At 46.8% G+C, this 17285-nt stretch overlaps 4 protein-coding genes across 6 annotated transcripts; 2 read left to right on the top strand and 2 right to left on the bottom strand.

Moving 5' to 3' along the window:
- Positions 1–200: 200 nt before the first annotated feature.
- Positions 201–3042, bottom strand: LOC115678325 (thioredoxin-like protein YLS8). Of its 3 annotated transcripts, none has more exons than XM_030601798.2 (2): positions 2871–3042; positions 201–708 (listed from the first exon to the last, which is right to left on the bottom strand). In XM_030601798.2, the coding sequence occupies exons 1-2, from the start codon at positions 2988–2990 to the stop codon at positions 400–402; spliced, it is 429 nt and encodes a 142-aa protein (XP_030457658.1). In that variant the 5' UTR covers positions 2991–3042; the 3' UTR covers positions 201–399. The 3 variants fall into 3 exon arrangements, with proteins under 3 accessions (XP_030457658.1, XP_056164329.1, XP_030457582.1); XM_056308354.1 differs by lacking the exon at positions 2871–3042 and adding an exon at positions 2630–2698; XM_030601722.2 differs by lacking the exon at positions 2871–3042 and adding an exon at positions 2005–2232.
- Positions 3043–3964: 922 nt separating this feature from the next.
- On the top strand, positions 3965–4774 carry LOC115669830 (nicotinamidase 2-like). The gene has a single exon (XM_030590975.2). The coding sequence runs from the start codon at positions 4006–4008 to the stop codon at positions 4612–4614; it is 609 nt and encodes a 202-aa protein (XP_030446835.1). The 5' UTR covers positions 3965–4005; the 3' UTR covers positions 4615–4774.
- A 36-nt stretch (positions 4775–4810) lies between these two features.
- Positions 4811–9056, bottom strand: LOC115669823 (serine carboxypeptidase-like 35). Its single transcript, XM_030590961.2, has 8 exons — positions 8665–9056; positions 7696–7812; positions 7367–7555; positions 6975–7060; positions 6421–6705; positions 6153–6289; positions 5333–5425; positions 4811–5220 (listed from the first exon to the last, which is right to left on the bottom strand). The coding sequence occupies exons 1-8, from the start codon at positions 8933–8935 to the stop codon at positions 4962–4964; spliced, it is 1437 nt and encodes a 478-aa protein (XP_030446821.1). The 5' UTR covers positions 8936–9056; the 3' UTR covers positions 4811–4961.
- A 4555-nt stretch (positions 9057–13611) lies between these two features.
- Positions 13612–16413, top strand: LOC115670853 (cytochrome P450 86B1-like). Its single transcript, XM_030592228.2, has 2 exons — positions 13612–15073; positions 15725–16413. Exons 1-2 carry the CDS (start codon positions 13796–13798, stop codon positions 16127–16129), a joined length of 1683 nt encoding a protein of 560 aa, XP_030448088.1. The 5' UTR covers positions 13612–13795; the 3' UTR covers positions 16130–16413.
- Positions 16414–17285: the final 872 nt, after the last annotated feature.

Below are 17285 nucleotides of genomic sequence, written 5' to 3'. Positions count from 1 at the left end.
CAAACACTACCTTGGCGTCAATATTCTACAAATCATGTCATGTACAAACTTGATTTACCTTTGCAAGTTTTGGCAATGCACCAATGATCTCATGGCCGTTTTTGGCTGAACTTGGCCGCGTCTTTTCGAAACCCTAGGAGCTATCCCTTCTTGCTCTCATCGATTCAATAACATCATTCATACACAAATGAAACAACATATCAGCCGCACAACACAATAAGGGAGCAGTTCATAACTTTATCAAATTATCCAATATGCCGTACCCAGTCAGAAAAGCTCCATAAGTTTCGTATGGAGTATTCACTGAAAGACAGATTCATCCAATTGAGGAGAGACAAAGGTCGCAATGGGTTTCTGAAGACTTGCATGCACCCAATAACTACATTTTGGCACAGAGAATTAATAGCGGTACTTAGTGGAGTAGTCCTTGGGAGCAATGACCAGACCACGACCCTTCCTAGCACCCCGATATACCGTCTCGACGATATCGATGAATTCCTGCTTATCCTTGAGAGCCCAGTTGATCTTGTTGTTGTTTCCAGTTCCAAGATCTATCATGATGTGCTTGTTCCTGAAGAAGAACATGACTGTGGATGGGTCATAAAGCTCATACATGGTGTTGAAATCGGGCACCTCGGTTATGTCCACAAGGTATATGACAGCAAAGTTCTTTATGGTCTCAGCAACTGATGCCAGCACTTCATCCATCTGCAAAACCCAAATTCATACAAATTATTACCCAAATGAAGGCCATCAGTGCTTAAAATCTATAGAAAGGAAAATGACAATAACATGACATCTCATGATGATCCATACAGGAAGCAAAGGCATAATCAGCATAGTAATGACGCTTTTTTCCTTGTACTCTGGTAAAATGATTTACGGAGATCTTTAAGGCCAAAAGCTAGGTATCCTTCACAGCACTGCACAATGCTTCATACCATTTACGTAGCTAGATGACAATCAAAAGTACCATATAGATCCAGTGGCTACACAGAGCATTTAAACAGTCGTCCACCCGAATTAATTGTTTCCGCATGCTGCAGGATCAGTTCTTGAGCATTTAAGAAACAAAAAGTTTGTATCCCGATGATATGGCCTTGAGAATTTTCTCACCATCCCCAGGTAAAACCCAACGTGATGGTCGACATAAAGAAAGTAGAAAGATTGGCTATGGCTTACAACTAAAGCAGTGAGCAACTAAATGCATATGCCAGCATATTCGTCACAAAATTGGGACAAAATGAAAGAGCTTAGGTCACAAGCAGCTTTTCTTTTTTTGTTTCTGATAGACGAGGAGTGCATTCATTAACAGACATGATTAGTCACAAACGAAGCCTCGGTACAGATTGATGAAAAGCTAAAACTCATTACATCAAGAGAACAGAGCTTCTTGACTTCTATAGTAAACTATCATTGATCGATCAATTCCGTCCAGAGACCCACGACGAGGAGCATCAGCAACCTCGTTTCAAACTCTGGGAACCCCAGCAAAACGCCCAGAGGGGTTGCACTAGATCACACCACAACCAAAGAACAAAGAAGAATCTTCAAGTAAAACCATCTAAACTACTAGAAACAGAACAGCGAGGGCTCCCAACAACGCTCGATGCGTTTTCTCGTATCGATCCAAGAATCTCAAAAACCTAATCCCATTCAATCGACGGCATGATCCGAGACGAAATCAGCACCGATCCAAGCAAGCAAAAGAGAGTGAAGCCGAGCTCTAATCAGCTCCGAAGCACAAATTCCCCAAGCTGAGCTCACAAATAGCACAATTAAGAAGCAGGAAACCGTCAGGTCAGGGCGAACACATACAAATTCGCCAAGGCCTGAATTTTAGCGGTCCTAGATCCTCAAAACCCTAAATCAGCCGACAAACTAATTGCCACACGAACCCAGAACCCCCAAACGGAAGCAAGTAGCCAGCCATCGAGAACGAAACAGAGAGAGAGAGAGAGAGGGAGGGAGTCAAGGAGAGCGGGTGGGGGGGGGGTAGAGAACCTGCATGCAGGTCTCGTCCCAATCGTGGCCGAAACGGATGACGACGAGCCGCTCTTCCTCGGCCAGGATGGCCTGGTCGACGGCCCATCCGGAGTGCAGGTGGGGCAGCAGATACGACATGGTCCGACCCGATCGATCGACGGCTGGATCGCGCTTCGCTCGCCGCTTCTCCGAGCCCTAGCGATGGATGCAAGCGACGAACTTGAAGACGAGCGTCTAACAAAATGCGTCGCTCCCAAAGCCGGGATGCCGTCTTTCGCATCGCGACTTTCTTCCTCAAGTCGCGCGTGGGCCCCACGCGCGACGTGCTGCGCTTGGGGCAGTTCGGTGCGTGTGATTTATTTAGCCTATTTTTTTTTTTAACTTTTATTTTCTCCGCCGGTCAGTCAGTCGGTCCCTTATTCCGAAATATGACGCAATATATCCGTCGAATATTCACGGAAAAATTGGCGAACAAAAAAAAGAAAAAAATCCCCCCAAGGCGATGAAGAACAGTAAAAGATGCGAATTAACATGAATTCAGCAGCAGACATAGCTCCATATCCATCTGCTGCTCAACGAGAAAAAAGAAGTAATCCAAGAGGAAAATGGTGGAGACAGATTCAAAATTGGGGGGAAAATCTACCTCCTCTCGATCCTAGTCAGAAGAAGGTTCGTCCTCGTAATCAATCTGCATCGCCATGATCATCTAAGGAACGGAAACAGGAGAAGATTACGAAGATCCGATGAACAGATGCGAGCAAAATTCAAACGGACGCGATCGATCGACGCATTCAGCCTCAGCAGACGAGGACGGTAAATGCAACGAAATGAGAGCGCATCGCAAAAGGACTTGCGATTGGGGGGGGGTGTGGTTCGTTACCTACCTGCATGCAGGTGTCGTCCCAGTCGTGGCCGAAGCGGATGACGACGACGCGCTCTTCCTCGGCGAGGATGGCCTGATCCACCGCCCATCCCGAGTGCAGGTGCGGCAACAAGTACGACATCCCTCTCTCTACTCTCTCTCTCTCTCTCTCTCTCTGCGCGCAAATGCAAGTGTGCGTGCGTGTGGTGATTGGTGAATATGGGAGAATATGATCTTCGGAGCAGAAGAAGAAGAAGAAGAAGAAGAAGAAGGGTCTAGAAGGCACCAGAGCTTGACTGAGCGCCATGGCCGTGTTCCACGTCATCACCCCCCGCCCCTAAAAAAAGAAAGAAAAACGTACAAAAACTCCTCTCCCAAGGAGATAATGCATCACGTAATCGACTCTTTTACCAGTAGCGACCGAGAACCTTCCAATCTCCGCAAACTCGTTTGAACTCCACAATCACCTTAATTTCGATCCGGTGGCCAACCATGCCGACCGCCGCCGCCCCGAACCGCAGCGTCGCACCCGCAATTGCACAGAGACCACCTGTAGCACTCCGAAATCCCATTCAGATTCTGATGCGCACTCTTCTTATCTTAGACTTCGATCTCCTCATATTTTTCCGATGTATGCTGGCTTGCAAACACTATTGCGAATGAGCCCGCCTCGAGGTTGGGCGAGCAAATCGCGGACCAAGTGAGTAATTCACCACCTCTGATAGCCATTTGCCTATGCATACCATATAACTAATTCCGTCAATATACCAAGTAGTCGTAACGGTAAAATTTTAAAAGTGACTTTCACGTACGGTGGCTGTCGATACGATTTACGCACAATTAAATACGATATACACTCTATCAAAATACAAGAGCGTTACATCAAACCGCTCTAATTCATCCAATAATCTTCTCGGCCAAATCAAATCTCTTGAATTAATCTATGATTAATGACGTTATGTGATGTGAAAGGCCAATAATGAAACATTAGAAGCAATAATTGATCATCTAATTGAGGAGGATAAACTGGTAATTTCAACTCCCCAAAAAGAACCTCCTCGAACATCAACGACGGAATATTCCTCTCTCCACGCTCAGAAAGCCTTCGTTCCTCTCTCTCTCTCTCTCTCGTTCGATCCCCACGCAGCGGAGAATCAATGGCCGCCAAACCCCTCAACCCATCGTCGTCCTACGCCGAATACAACATCCGGACCCGGAAACCCGACCCGAAATCCTGCGCCCTCCTCGTGATCGACGTCCAGAACTACTTCGCCTCCATGGCCGCCCCGATCCTCCCCGCCCTCAACGCCACCATCCGCCTCTGCCGCCGCGCCTCCGTCCCCGTCCTCTTCACCCGCCACTGCGACGCCGACCCGTCCGACTACCCCTCGCTCGCCGAGTGGTGGGGCCACGACTCCCGCATCCTCGACGGCTCCGGCGAGGCGGAGCTGATGCCGGGGCTCGACCGCGGGGACGGCGACCCGGTGGTGCGGAAGCACACCTACAGCGCGTTCCGGGGCACGGGCATGGAGGAGCGGCTGGCGGGGATGGGCGTGAGGGAGGTGATCGTGGCCGGGGTCATGACGAACCTGTGCTGCGAGACGACGGCGCGCGAGGCGTTCGTGAGGGGGTTCAGGGTGTTCTTCTCGACCGACGCGACGGCGACGTCGAGCGAGGACCTGCACGTGGCGACGCTCAAGAACATGGCCTACGGGTTCGCTTACCTCGTGGACTGTGCATCCCTCGAGAAGGGCCTACTTGGGTAATTTAATTTAGCTTTTTTCTTGCTTCTCTGTTCATCTTCCTCCTCCAGTGCGTTTCTTGAATTACAGAAGATCTGTTAACGAATGATGGAGAATTGGATCGTGTATCTTGGAAATGTTGAAGGGTTTTCGCATCGGCTTTGATGCCCTTCATCTCGTTCAACTTGCGCCATGATCGATGGTGAATGTGATCTTATAATTATTAGCACACCAAATAGTAGCCGGATATCGTACCAACGCAAACAGCGAGAAACTCCGGATCACGCAGACGAATTATCGATCATTCGCTTGTCAAATCAAAAGCCCCTTAAAAGAACAGAAGCAATGCGGAGCTTCGGTGGATCGGCTCGCTAGCGACGGGTAGACGGCAAGGCGTCGGTGGCGAGGAAATGGGTGAAGAGCGAGAGGGACTGGTCGGGCGCGAAGACGGGGACCTGGTGGCCGGCGCCCCGCACGGTGGCCAACGTCAGCCCGCCCTCGTAGATCTCCACCCAGCCGGCCACCTGCTGCTTGTGGAACCACGCCCGCCATTCCTCCTTTACCCTCAGCTTCATCTCCTTCACGCTGTACCTCGTCGACGTCACCGGCACTCGCCCGTCGGTGTCGCCGCTGCATCGCAAGAGTCCCCGTCGAATTCAACCTCATTCCGATACTCGAAGTCCCTAAACCCATACTTCAATAGAAGAGAGGAGGGGGAGAGAGATTCGCATAGCGAGAGTACCTATATATCCAAATGCGAAGACCCGCGTCCAAGAGCTTGCGGATGATGGGCAATATGGTGTCTGCAGATTCCTTCCAGCCCTTAATCACGCGGCTGCACATTGATCATCAGGGACGTAAACCACGGCGTTAATTGGGGCTTCTCTTTTAACTTTCACATCTTTTTGACTGCTGAGGTCGAGTAAAATGATAATAGATAAAGAACATCCAGAGGGGCAATTTTAATGGCGGATCCGTGCAGCTACTTTCGGTACGAGGCAAAGGGGGCAAATTCAAGATTGGTCCCCAAAAGAATTAATGAGGACGAGAACGAATAGCGACAAAAGATCGAGGGCTCGAATGATTGGAGGTGGAACGTAAACGCGACTACGTGAAGTATGAAAGGGAGAAGAAGTGACGGTCCATCTTCCCGGCAGTCATTAAGTTCACTCTACAATTACTAAACAGAACGGAAACAGAGGAATTGACACATGATGATCTACCGGTGGATGGTCCAGAGCTCTTGGTTCTGTCTCACTCTCTCTCTCTCTCTCTCTGACGCTCGCTCGGTTCTTGTGTTTCGACACTTCACTGTAAAAACAGAGCATCACCCTGGATTACTCATATTCTTTCACTGAGGTTCCTGAGCAAATTCAGGGTTATGTTTTTGTGGATGACGCACGGTGTACCGTTTTACTTACCCAACACTTGATCCGCTAAACTGCTGGTTTGATAATCGAAGTGAATCAAGATCATGCGCCTGTATCTCTTTGATTTAATTTTTTAAAATTTTACTGATTTATCGAGTCGTAAAACGATCTGATCTCGAGAGGAAAGAGTACCTGCAAGTTGTGTAGCGATAAGGGAGTCCGGTGAGATTGGCGTGGAGGGCGATCTGAACATCTTTCCTGTTGAAGTATTCCTCGACGTACTCTTCCGTGCACGGGTCGTAACCCGACGGCAACTCCTGCCGCAAGTCCTGATTAATCAGACACCGCATCGAATATATGTTTGTTAAGGGCAGCGTAGGAAGTGAGCGACAAGCTGCGACTCTAATCTTGTAAAAATCAGAGTGAAAAGAAAACGAAACAGATTAGGCTAGACTCTCACATGGCCGGCGAGAAGTCGAGGCGTGATGGTGAGCCTTTGGGCGGCAGACCAGTCGGGAAGGTCGCAAACCGGAGTGTAGATGCTGTAAATGTCGATGTCGGAGTAAGCTACCAAGAAGTCCCTGAAGAGGGAAGAGCAAAGCAGGGTTACGGTCATGTTGCTCGAGCTGAAATCGCATTCCTTGAAGATGCCGTCGTGGAGCTGGTCCGAGATTATGGCGTGGCTCCATGCGTAGTCGATTAGTCCCTGGGTGTCCGTCGGATCATTGATCACCGCGTTCCCGATCTGCGCTTCAGCATTGTTAAATGTAGCGAAGCTAATCACTATTAGTATGTCAACGCATTCTTCATGAACTATGCAATTGGTTCTATAAATCAATAGCTGTACCACATCTTTCCTTAGGGGAAAGAAACTGGAGAAAATGATTGTGCAAATCCAAAGTAATCAGGGAAAACGAATTCTTAACTCAGGAAGGGCAGAGTAATTAAGGAACCACGTAACTTGAAGTAGGATTTACAATGGTTAAAAACACAATCATTGGAGGACAAAATTACCATGAAACCTTTGAGATTGATGAAGGAGCCATGTCCTCCCTTGTTTCTCTCATAAATAACTTCTGCAAGTTGAGGTACGTAGTGCCCTGGAACACACGGAAACTTAAGCCCCGTGTATGAAAGGTATACGGCATATAGAATTATAGATTGGACAAGCATGGCAAAAGCTATAAACGTTTTGCTTGTCAGTCAATTGAGTCTTAAAACATTTTAAAAAACGCGTAATAGAATCCGTAGCGCATTCGTCCGTCGAAATTTTGCGGCATCGAAGTAAGTCACGCCGGACTAATTATGAATTTATGACTTGAATTGCAATTTTTTTAGACATTTAAGACTCAATTGATCGCCGGGTAAAACGTTCGGGACTTCTAGCTAGAGTTATGGATAGAGACCTGCATAGCTCTCTCCGGCGATGTAGAAGTCATGGGATCTGAAACTTGGGAACCTCTGGAACCAACCCATCAAGAACGAATGAGAGTCGCCGGCCGTGACATGATCCCCGAGCCTGCTCAGATCCTCCGACCTGTTGGTGTACGAGAACCCGACCCCCACCGGCGCCTCCAAGAAGAGCAGATTTGCCACTGCACACATTCACAGATTCAAAATGCTCTCACCAATCAACGGACGGCCCATTCTTCTTCTTCTTCATCTTCTTCGCAACACCAACGATTCAAGAAATTCAATGAGCAGATTCAAAACGAAAAGACATTGTGAGATATACCTCTGTTCCAGGAGAATCTGTTGAGAACGAGATGTGTTCCATTATGGAGGTCCTTCCTGACCAGGAATGGACCCAGTTCCTGTGCAGCTCCAAAGGCCACCGACGAGCATCCAGGCCCTGGTTCAATTCAAACGCCCATCATCTTTAATTTGAATGATATCCTTAATTTTAGCCACTTCTTTTTACTGTTTATGAATTTAAACGGGCGCCTTTCTTGAAAGCAAAAAGGAAGATGCTCCTCCCCCACTTTCCTTTTGGTGCCAAAAAGCTGTCTCCCCGAAGAAAAGTGTCTCCTTGTTGACTGTTGACAGCCAAAAATGCGTTAAAAAAAAAACCAGTTTTTTTAACACTTTCGTCTTTATCTTCTCTCTCTCTCTCTCTCTCTCTCTCTCTCTGCCTCTCTGCGTGCCCACATACAGTGTTGAAGATCAGAATCCCGAAGTGCATTTCGTGCGTGCCCATGCTTCGGTTACCAATGAGGCATCTTCTGCTTGATCTCGAAAAAGAAGACAAGATACTGCAGCTTTTATGCTGTAATAAAGCCAAAAGACAGCAAATACAGGCAGACAAAAGTGGCCGTAACGGCTCTGCTCTGATGTTTCTCTGGACGTGCAGGCAAACGTCGGATGTCTATGTTTCTTAGTATGTTAACCAAGAAGATAATGTACTTGCCATATCTTGCTGTGCGCATAACTCCGCACTCTTTATCTTATTTCCTCGAGAAAACTTCAAGACAGATTGATCGGAAAACCGGGGGCAAAAGGACAGATATAGCCGATGTCGATCTTGTTGTTCATGAGGATTGTAGGAGGTCAAGACAGGCTGAACCAAGAAAGAGGTAAGACCCACACTTGTGAAGTGAAGTGAAGTGAAGTGAAGTGAATCCACGACTGTACAGAAGAATCGTATCGCATTTGCCGTGAGCGATGGTGCGAGAACGCTAAGAGAGAGAGAGAGAGAGAGAGAGACCTCCATTGAGCCAGAGGACGAGAGGCTTGCGAGGAGCGTCCGCTTGAGCTTCGAAGAACCAGTAGAAGAGCGCCTTGTGCTCGTCGGGGTGCTGGAGCTCCACGTACCCCGCGTAGTGCCTGAACCTCGCCCCCGCCGGCTGCCCCGGCAAGCCCCTCACCCTGTCCGCCTCCCGCCGCAGCGCCTCGCCCCCGGACGCCGCCGCGGCTTCGGCGGCGGCGGAGATGGCGGCCAGGAGGAGGAAGAGCACGTGCATCCATGCGCTCCCCATCTCAGATTGTTTAGGAGAAGGGGGGGGCGGGGGCCTTCTGGGTCCTTTGTCACCGAACGCGGAAACGAGAGAGAGACACGCCGGTCCTCTTACGGAGGAGGAGGAGGGGGGTTCGTGGAAGATGCCAAGGACGAAATGGGATGGGCCATGTTTTTTTTCTCGATGGCTGTCCCTTCAAAAGTGTAACTTTTTACATGGGACCTTTGTCGGTTTGCTTTGATATGAACGTTTGGAAGTTTTTCGCCCAAAGGACGCGTTGATCCGATAAGGTCTCCCTGATACACGAACGATTCTCTATACATTCCGATGCAAGATAGCTTGTTCGGTCACGCTCTTTCAATCTACGAGGGTTTCGCCCGCGATCTACTTCGTTTTACGGTTAAAGATTTAACCGAGCTCACACGAGTCAGGGGAGCATGCAAAGGGCGGCTCTCTCGACGGGTCGGTCCCGTGCGAGCCCGTGTCCGTGTTATGTTAACACGAGAACGAAGAGTTATGCGAGCATCAATGAGATAAAGACATCGTTTTTTTCTTCTGTTTTTTTATGAAAAGTTCTCCACCTTGACGAGATCAATGCTCGCTCGCTTAGATCCGAACGAAATAGGCCGGATTGATGAAGCGAGGGGGTCGCGACAATCGTATTGAAATAGGACACCTGTTCATGTACAATTAGCGGCGTGAAAAATTCGAGTGCCGGGACTTAAACGGGCCCACGAGGGGCTAGCGAGTGAGAGCGATTAAGGTTAATCGTGTATCCGAAAATAGATTCCCTCCAACATTGAGTTGAACTTGGAAATCGTCTAGACTCGGTCCAAAACTTTTCGAAACGCGGCATTAGGAAAGCAAAGTCCTTTCGTCATTTGCCCCGGTCGGCAGGCAAAGTGCGGGCGAGAGGCTTATTGAAATCATAGCCCTGTTTTTTGCCTCGACAGGACGGGATGTCCGTCATTAAATTTACACTTTCACCGGATTACTACAATAGTCAAATCGAAGAGTCTTGCGTGAATTCGTTCGTATGTATGCGAGCCCAATTCATATTCGTTTTTCGTAATTAAGAGGAAGAGAGAGAGACTCTAAAGTTATGGAGTTTTGCCCAATGCTTTCCCAATTGAAATTGGACCTGAGCCTAGACTGGGGCAAGGCCTCTGATTCAACTACAATCACTCGACATCACTTTTTCAGGCCCGGTGTTTGGGATCCAATCGATTTGCCCAACAAATCGTTCTCTTCTTTTTATTTAGCCAGTTGCATTTTTTCCCTAATTTCCTTAAATCATGGACATATTTAGCCTTCTTTTTTTTTAATAAATGGCAAAAAGATGCGACGGGCGAGGCGAACTCTCGACGATCTCCCTTGGCTTTACCATAGGAATTTCGCATCCTCGATCCGAAAGCTCGGTTCGAATCGCTAGCTACCGTTAATTTTGAGCGAGAGTCCGTCGTCACCGCACCGCCGAGTGCTAGTTCTAGTATAGCTAGAATCGTCCCTTACACCATGGACAAGACAAAACAGCGGCACGGGCGAATTTGGATTTCTTGATCTCGATGAGCAATCAGGAGATTCATGCCTTACCATCGAAGAGTGCTCTAAATCACATGGAAGTATGTTTCAACTCGGCTCGACCTATCGCTTCGTCGGGTATGGACAAATTCGGCCTCAATTGAGTACGAGCCGTGTAGAATTCCATTACTCGGATCACGACATTTGCAAGGCCGCATCAAATAGACTCCTCGAATAGCTTTTCGGGTCACGTTTTATTTAGTGTTCTAATCCAGAAAAATTCTCCAACCAAGCAACTACAGAGAAAAAGAGATTGGTACAAATTTCAGCCACGATTTTCTAATGACTATATCAACCGATGGTCGATGCTCATCTAACATGGAAAAAGTGGTCCTAAAATCTTAAATTCCATCAGATGCTCCAAGTTTGTACATGGAACTACTCATTATATTATTTTGTGAAAGCATTGTTGACAAGCATTTCTTTAATGTTTTGGTATAGAGGAGGTGGTGGTGGGTTTGAATGTCTACGTATGCTTGTGTATTTTGTCATTGACCTTTTTTAGAACCTGAGTCGATAGAAGACGATCCGGTTGGAGTTGATAACTATTGGCTAGAACCATGAACTCTGATCATCAAGAGCCAACCACTAAGTAATCTCCTCGTACTTTAATATTAGGGACTATGAATCGCTTCAAAACCATAGTTATTTCAAGCATCACATGCTTATTGAGAAAGTACCAAAAAAGTCATAAATCTATTGTATTGGTATTAACACAATCATAAATCTTTTAATTTGATCGATTTAGTTCTAAATCTTTTGACATTGGTACCAATTCAGTCCATCCGGCTAATTTAAGCCAGAAATCGCTGACGTAAATGCCAACCATCCGACGTGACAGGTTGACGCTGACGTGAACAAATTTTTACAATTTTTTAAATTTTTTCTTATTTTTTTTTTTACATTTTGGACCGGTGATCATCTCTGAGCATAGGGGAGGGCCTCGAGCCCTCGCCCAAATCCAGGCGACAACTAAGTATCTAGGAACTACAATCAAGATATACGCCGGAATTTAATCGACGGTGAGATATCTTGAAACTTGTTGTATCTACAATACAAGAATTGAAATATAATTGAAAGTTAACAAGTTTGTGTTGCTTTTTTAGGGGATTTTCGAAGAGTACGTTGTGGTAATCTAAAACCTACAATCAACAGTTACCAATGAGGTTACAAACTGAGGTTAGCGAATGGTTACGTCAAAGGTTAGCGAACGGTTACGCCAACTCTACTACCTTGACAATTTCACCGACTCCACTGTCTTGACGGTTTCTTCGACTCCACTGTCTTGACGATTGTTTTATTTCACTGCGTTGACATTTACTTCTTTGACGGTCGCATCCGGAATCATCGACTCCACTTTTTGTTGATTCATACTAATTGTCGATTCATCAAGTTGTCAATATTTTAAGTTGTCGATGATTATGTTCATAAATAACCAAACTGTGCTCTCAACAACTAGTCTATTACCTATTGATAATAACCGAAAGTTAATCATTTTTTGGTGTAAACACCATCTAATTAGAATATCATTTGATTCAACGGGTCTAAACGGGCGTTATATATAATCCATTTACATTTATATTTTCGCTCGAATTCTGTCGCATCATTGAGTATTCTACTTACATAAATCAATCTTCCGTATGCGTAACACCCGGTTAATCGCAACTCGGGCATTACGTGGCTAGTAAATATTCAAGTGCCTGAATTTGTGGGAAACATATCTTCTTCTGGTAGGTCGAAGAGACGTAAAAGAATGAAACAAATCAAAGAAAAGTTACCATTGATGTTGATTCCACAACCAATTGACATAATCTAATTAGCAACACGACCTATACCCCTTAACATCAAATTTAGTAATTTAAGAAAGAAACCGATCCCAATTCGGTCGCGACAGGATTGGTCATTCGCATTCCGGGTACGTTTCCTATCCATATTTCACCGATGGGTAGACGACGACGACGCATCGACGGGAAGACAGCTCATTACGTGAAGTTTTTTCCGAAGGATTTCTCTCGAATCCAGCAATAATTCTTAAGCAAGGTCAATGTCATTTCAATATCAAAAGTTTCATCGACCAACAGCAATTGCTTGCGTGCACTTGCTCTTCCAACTAAACTAAGATCAAATCAATTTTTTGTGCGATGATTAAAAACCCAAATCTGAGCGATCCTGATTAATATTTAGGGATAATGACACAAACAGTCCCTGAACTTTGGTCTAATGTGCAATTTGGCCCCTGAACTTTTAATTTGTTCAATGTAGTCCCTGAACTTTAGGCTAATGTTCAATGTGGTCCCTGAAATTTTATTTTGTTCAATGTCATCCCCGAACTTTTTGTACATGTTCAATTCAGTCCCTGAACTATATGAAAATGTTCAATGTAGTCCCCGAACTTGAATTAATGGAAAGGACTGCATTGAACATTTTTATATAGTTCAGGGACTGAATTGAACATGTACCAAAAGTTCGGGGATGACATTGAACAAAATAAAATTTCAGAGACCACATTAAACATTAGCCTAAAGTTCAAGGACTATATTAAACAAATTAAAAGTTCAGGGACTAAATTGCATATTGAGCCAAAGTTCAAAGACTATTTGTGTCATTTTTCCTAATATTTATCGTGTACGCACGATCTTTTGGGTTCTCTAGTATCGAAGGGGTACTTTGCAATTGCAAACATAGAAGGCGAAACACCAATGCAAAAGCGGCCAAAGCATGGTCAAAATAGATGGAGATCTGGCTGAATAGTAGCCGCGTGCGGTCGCAAGCAACGATCCTAATTTAAACCCAATTTAATTTTCGCTAAACCGCACCCTGTCCGCCATAGGTTTTTTTTCCCGTATTTCAATTTGTGCCCCCAGCTTTTTAGGACGAAACCTGTAGAAAATCGTTGCACTTAGGTAATCCGCCTTAACCACTTCTTATCACTCAAAACATTGATCTTAATCTTTACGATATTCTTGGAAGTGAATCTTGGGACACACCCAACCGTAACGAACCCTCCGACATTCTCCTTCGGTCGTCCGAAAATACGAACTACTCCACCCAAAAGAACGTAAATTCCAAAATATCCGTGTAAAATTTCGTCCGAGGAAATTCCCAATTTCGCAAGTTTTGCCGAGCTGGCAAATAAAACCATGGAAAAATTGTTCGAAAGCGCACATCTTTCAGCTCACCAAATCGAAACCGCTCCGTGCAAAATTATGCACGCCAAGAAACGCATCCGAAATCGGCACTCCCCCATATAACTCGTGACCGTGGTTCACAGCTTCACATTATAACTAAACCAACCTGTTCATGCACCACCACCACCACTCCTCTAGTCCCCTTCACTCCAACGCCATGAGCCCCAGCAACCACACCTCCTTCTCCTCGTCCGCGTCTTCGGTCGCCGCCGCCGGGAGCTTCGTCTCCCGCCGGCTCCACCTCGTGGAGCATGTCCAGGTCCTCGAGCTCCTCCTCGCGCTCTTCGTCTTCGTCGCCATCCATGCCGTCCGGCAGGGGAAGCGCCAAGGGCTGGCGGTGTGGCCGGTCCTCGGGATGGCGCCCTCCCTGGTCGCGGGGCTCCGGACCGACATGTACGAGTACATCTCCGACGTGGTGTGCCGCCAGAACGGCACGTTCTGGTTCAGAGGTCCCTGGCTCACCAGCCTCAACTGCGTGGTCACCGCGGACCCCCGCAACCTCGAGCACCTCCTCAAGACCCGGTTCTCCAACTTCCCCAAGGGCCCCTACTTCCGCGATAACGTTCGAGACCTCCTCGGCGACGGCATATTCAACGCCGATGCCGACACGTGGCAGCGCCAGAGAAAGACGGCCAGCATCGAGTTCCACTCCGCCAAGTTCCGGAGGCTCACCATCGAGTCCCTCCTCGAGCTCGTCCACGCCCGGCTCCTCCCGGTTCTCGAGGAGAGCCTGCGCACCTCCGCCGCAATTGACCTGCAGGACGTGCTTCTCCGGCTGACTTTCGACAACGTGTGCATGATCGCCTTCGGGGTCGACCCGGGCTGCCTCCGCCCAGGGCTCCCTGAGATCCCCTTCGCGAGGGCCTTCGAGGACGCGACGGAGGCGACGGTGCTCCGCTTCGTCATGCCAACGTGCGTGTGGAAGCTCATGAGGTTCCTCGACTTCAGCCCCGAGAGGACGCTGAGGAAGGCGATCGAGGGCGTCGACGAGTTCGCAAACGAAGTGATCCGGACCCGAAAGAAAGAGCTCGCCGCCGACGACAAGTGCCAGAGGTCGGACTTACTGACGGTGTTCACGAGGCTGAGGGACGAGGAGGGGAGGCCGTTCTCCGACAAGTTCCTGAGGGACATATGCGTGAACTTCATACTCGCCGGGAGGGACACGTCGTCGGTGGCGCTGAGCTGGTTCTTCTGGCTGCTCGACAACAACCCAGACGTCGAAGAGCGGATCGTGGCCGAGCTTTGCAAGGTGGTGAGCGATCGCGAAGGAGAGAGCGACAGCGAGGACTTGGTGTTCAAGCCGGAGGAGATAAAGAAGATGGAGTATCTGCAAGCGGCCATTTCCGAGGCTCTCAGGCTCTATCCCTCCGTCCCTATTGATCACAAAGAGGTGAACCCCCTCCCTCCCTTTTCTGCAGCGAAGCCGAAAAATAGTTCGATTTTGAAAAGCTTGATCATCCAAAAAAATCGATAATCTTTTTCCTTAAGTGTCACGAAACATTCGTTAACGTAACATCGATCCTAGATTTCGCATCATTCTATTAACAAGAAGTTTGGTGGGTTAACGTGATCCGAATTCATTACAATATTCCTTGAGGTTAATCTAACTAGTGGGAATTTGATTACAAGTTGTTGAATCGCGAGTGGACTTTACTCTGCGCATCTACGAGGTTGACCAAAAGTTGTTCATTCATTCGGAGTGTGATGTTGGGTTCATTTCTCGTTCACCTACTAACTGCTTTGTGAGTATAAAAAGAAATGCTTAGTTTCAAGGACGTGGCCTTCTGGAGAAGAGGCACGAGTCACGTAATTGCATCATCAAGGAGAGAATGAAGGGTCGACTTGGTCAATCAATGCCACGAAGACTTTGTTTTGACTTCAGTTTATTATTATTTGTCCTATTTTGTTCCCGACGCGGGTCCACAGATTATTAGTTTAGTGTTTTTCGAGCCACGAATTTAATTTAGAAAATTTGGAGCATTCATTGTCAAATGTTTCATAAACAATTTTATCCATCTTGATCAATGCGTGTCAACTTTAGGTTATCGAGGACGATGTGTTCCCGGACGGGACGGTGCTCAAGAAAGGCACGAAGGTCCTCTACGTGATCTACGCGATGGGGAGGATGGAGGCGATATGGGGGAAGGACTGCCGCGAGTTCAAGCCGGAGCGGTGGCTGCGGGACGGCCGGTTCATGAGCGAGTCGGCCTACAAGTTCACCGCGTTCAACGGCGGGCCCCGGCTGTGCCTCGGCAAGGACTTCGCCTACTACCAGATGAAGTTCGCCGCCGCCTCCATCCTGTACCGCTACCGTGTCAGGGTGGTCGAGGGCCACCCCGTGGTCCCGAAGCTGGCGCTGACGATGTACATGAAGCACGGGCTCAAGGTCAACCTCTTCAGGCGCGACGAGTCCGAGCGCCAGGAGTGCCTCCTGAAGTACAGTTAAGAAGCGGGCGTCTCGAATAAACGCGGTGATGGCGATTGTGTCTGTTCTTTCGATATGTGAAGATGGTGTCGGACTATAGATATATGTGTATTGGAAAGAAAAAAGTACCTTAGAGAGGGGGATTGGAGAAAGATGTACTAGGAAAGCTGGGTTTGTTTTTCAGTAAGTGGGGTTGATATTTACATATATCTTCATTGGTTTGTTGTAATTCGACTGGTATCGTGTATCATCTTTTACTTTAGCGTGCCCCGAAATCCAATAATGAATAGCCATTTCGACGTGAATGAATGAATCGTTACTCGGTAAGAAAGAATGTACCATCATCAGTCAGCTTAGTTTCATTGCAAATGGGTACATAGGAAAATTATGGTTCGAAGTTGACATGTTTTGTAGTAAATTGACGAGGAAAAATCACCAAAAAAGTCCTAAATTTATTATATTTGTACCACTTCAATCCTAAACCTTTCAATTTAGCCAATTTAGTCATAAACCTTTTAACAATTCACCAATTGAGTCCTTCTGGCTAATTTTTGTTGAAAATCGCTAATGTGAACGCTAGCCGTCCTACGTGGCACGATCGACGCTGACTAAGGATAAGCATATTCTAGATTCTATCATGAAACCTGAGAACCTGACCAGTGGGAACTTATAGGTTTCAGGTTCCAAAGTATGTATGATAAATTCCAGATTCTAAAAATTAGAGAGCATGTTTCAACGAGTAAGCTCTAGATAGGTGGAACTTGGAACCTGAAACCTCAACATGTTTTTTGTGTTTTTTCTTAGTCTATGTCTTCGCGTGATCCTGTGGTGTTCCGTGCAGTTAGATAGTGAGTGTATAATCTAGAACTACTAGTCTGAACTTTTATTTCATGACTTGTTAATATTTCATATTCTTTGTGTATCTAAATATAAGTTGTGGTCAGTGGATCATAGCAGCACATGGTGGTCATTAAAGGTGATGATTCATTGCAATTGTTCAATTAATAATACATGTGGAACCTGGATAGACCTTAGAACCGACCTGGAACCTGTGATAGGGTAGGTTTTAAATTCTAAAAAATGAGGAACCTATTATCATGGGTAAGTTCAGGATGGAACCTGTAGTGAACATGGAACCACTCATCCATAGAATCGATTTACGCAATGACTTCTCATT

The sequence above is a fragment of the Syzygium oleosum genome, unplaced genomic scaffold, assembly GCF_021117445.2.
Source record: "Syzygium oleosum isolate NSW1041296 unplaced genomic scaffold, Sole_v2.1 Sole_v2.02, whole genome shotgun sequence".
Taxonomy (NCBI): Eukaryota; Viridiplantae; Streptophyta; class Magnoliopsida; order Myrtales; family Myrtaceae; genus Syzygium; species Syzygium oleosum.
The sequence above is the reverse complement of the archived record's forward strand: the minus strand, read 5'-3'. Positions and strand labels throughout refer to the sequence as shown.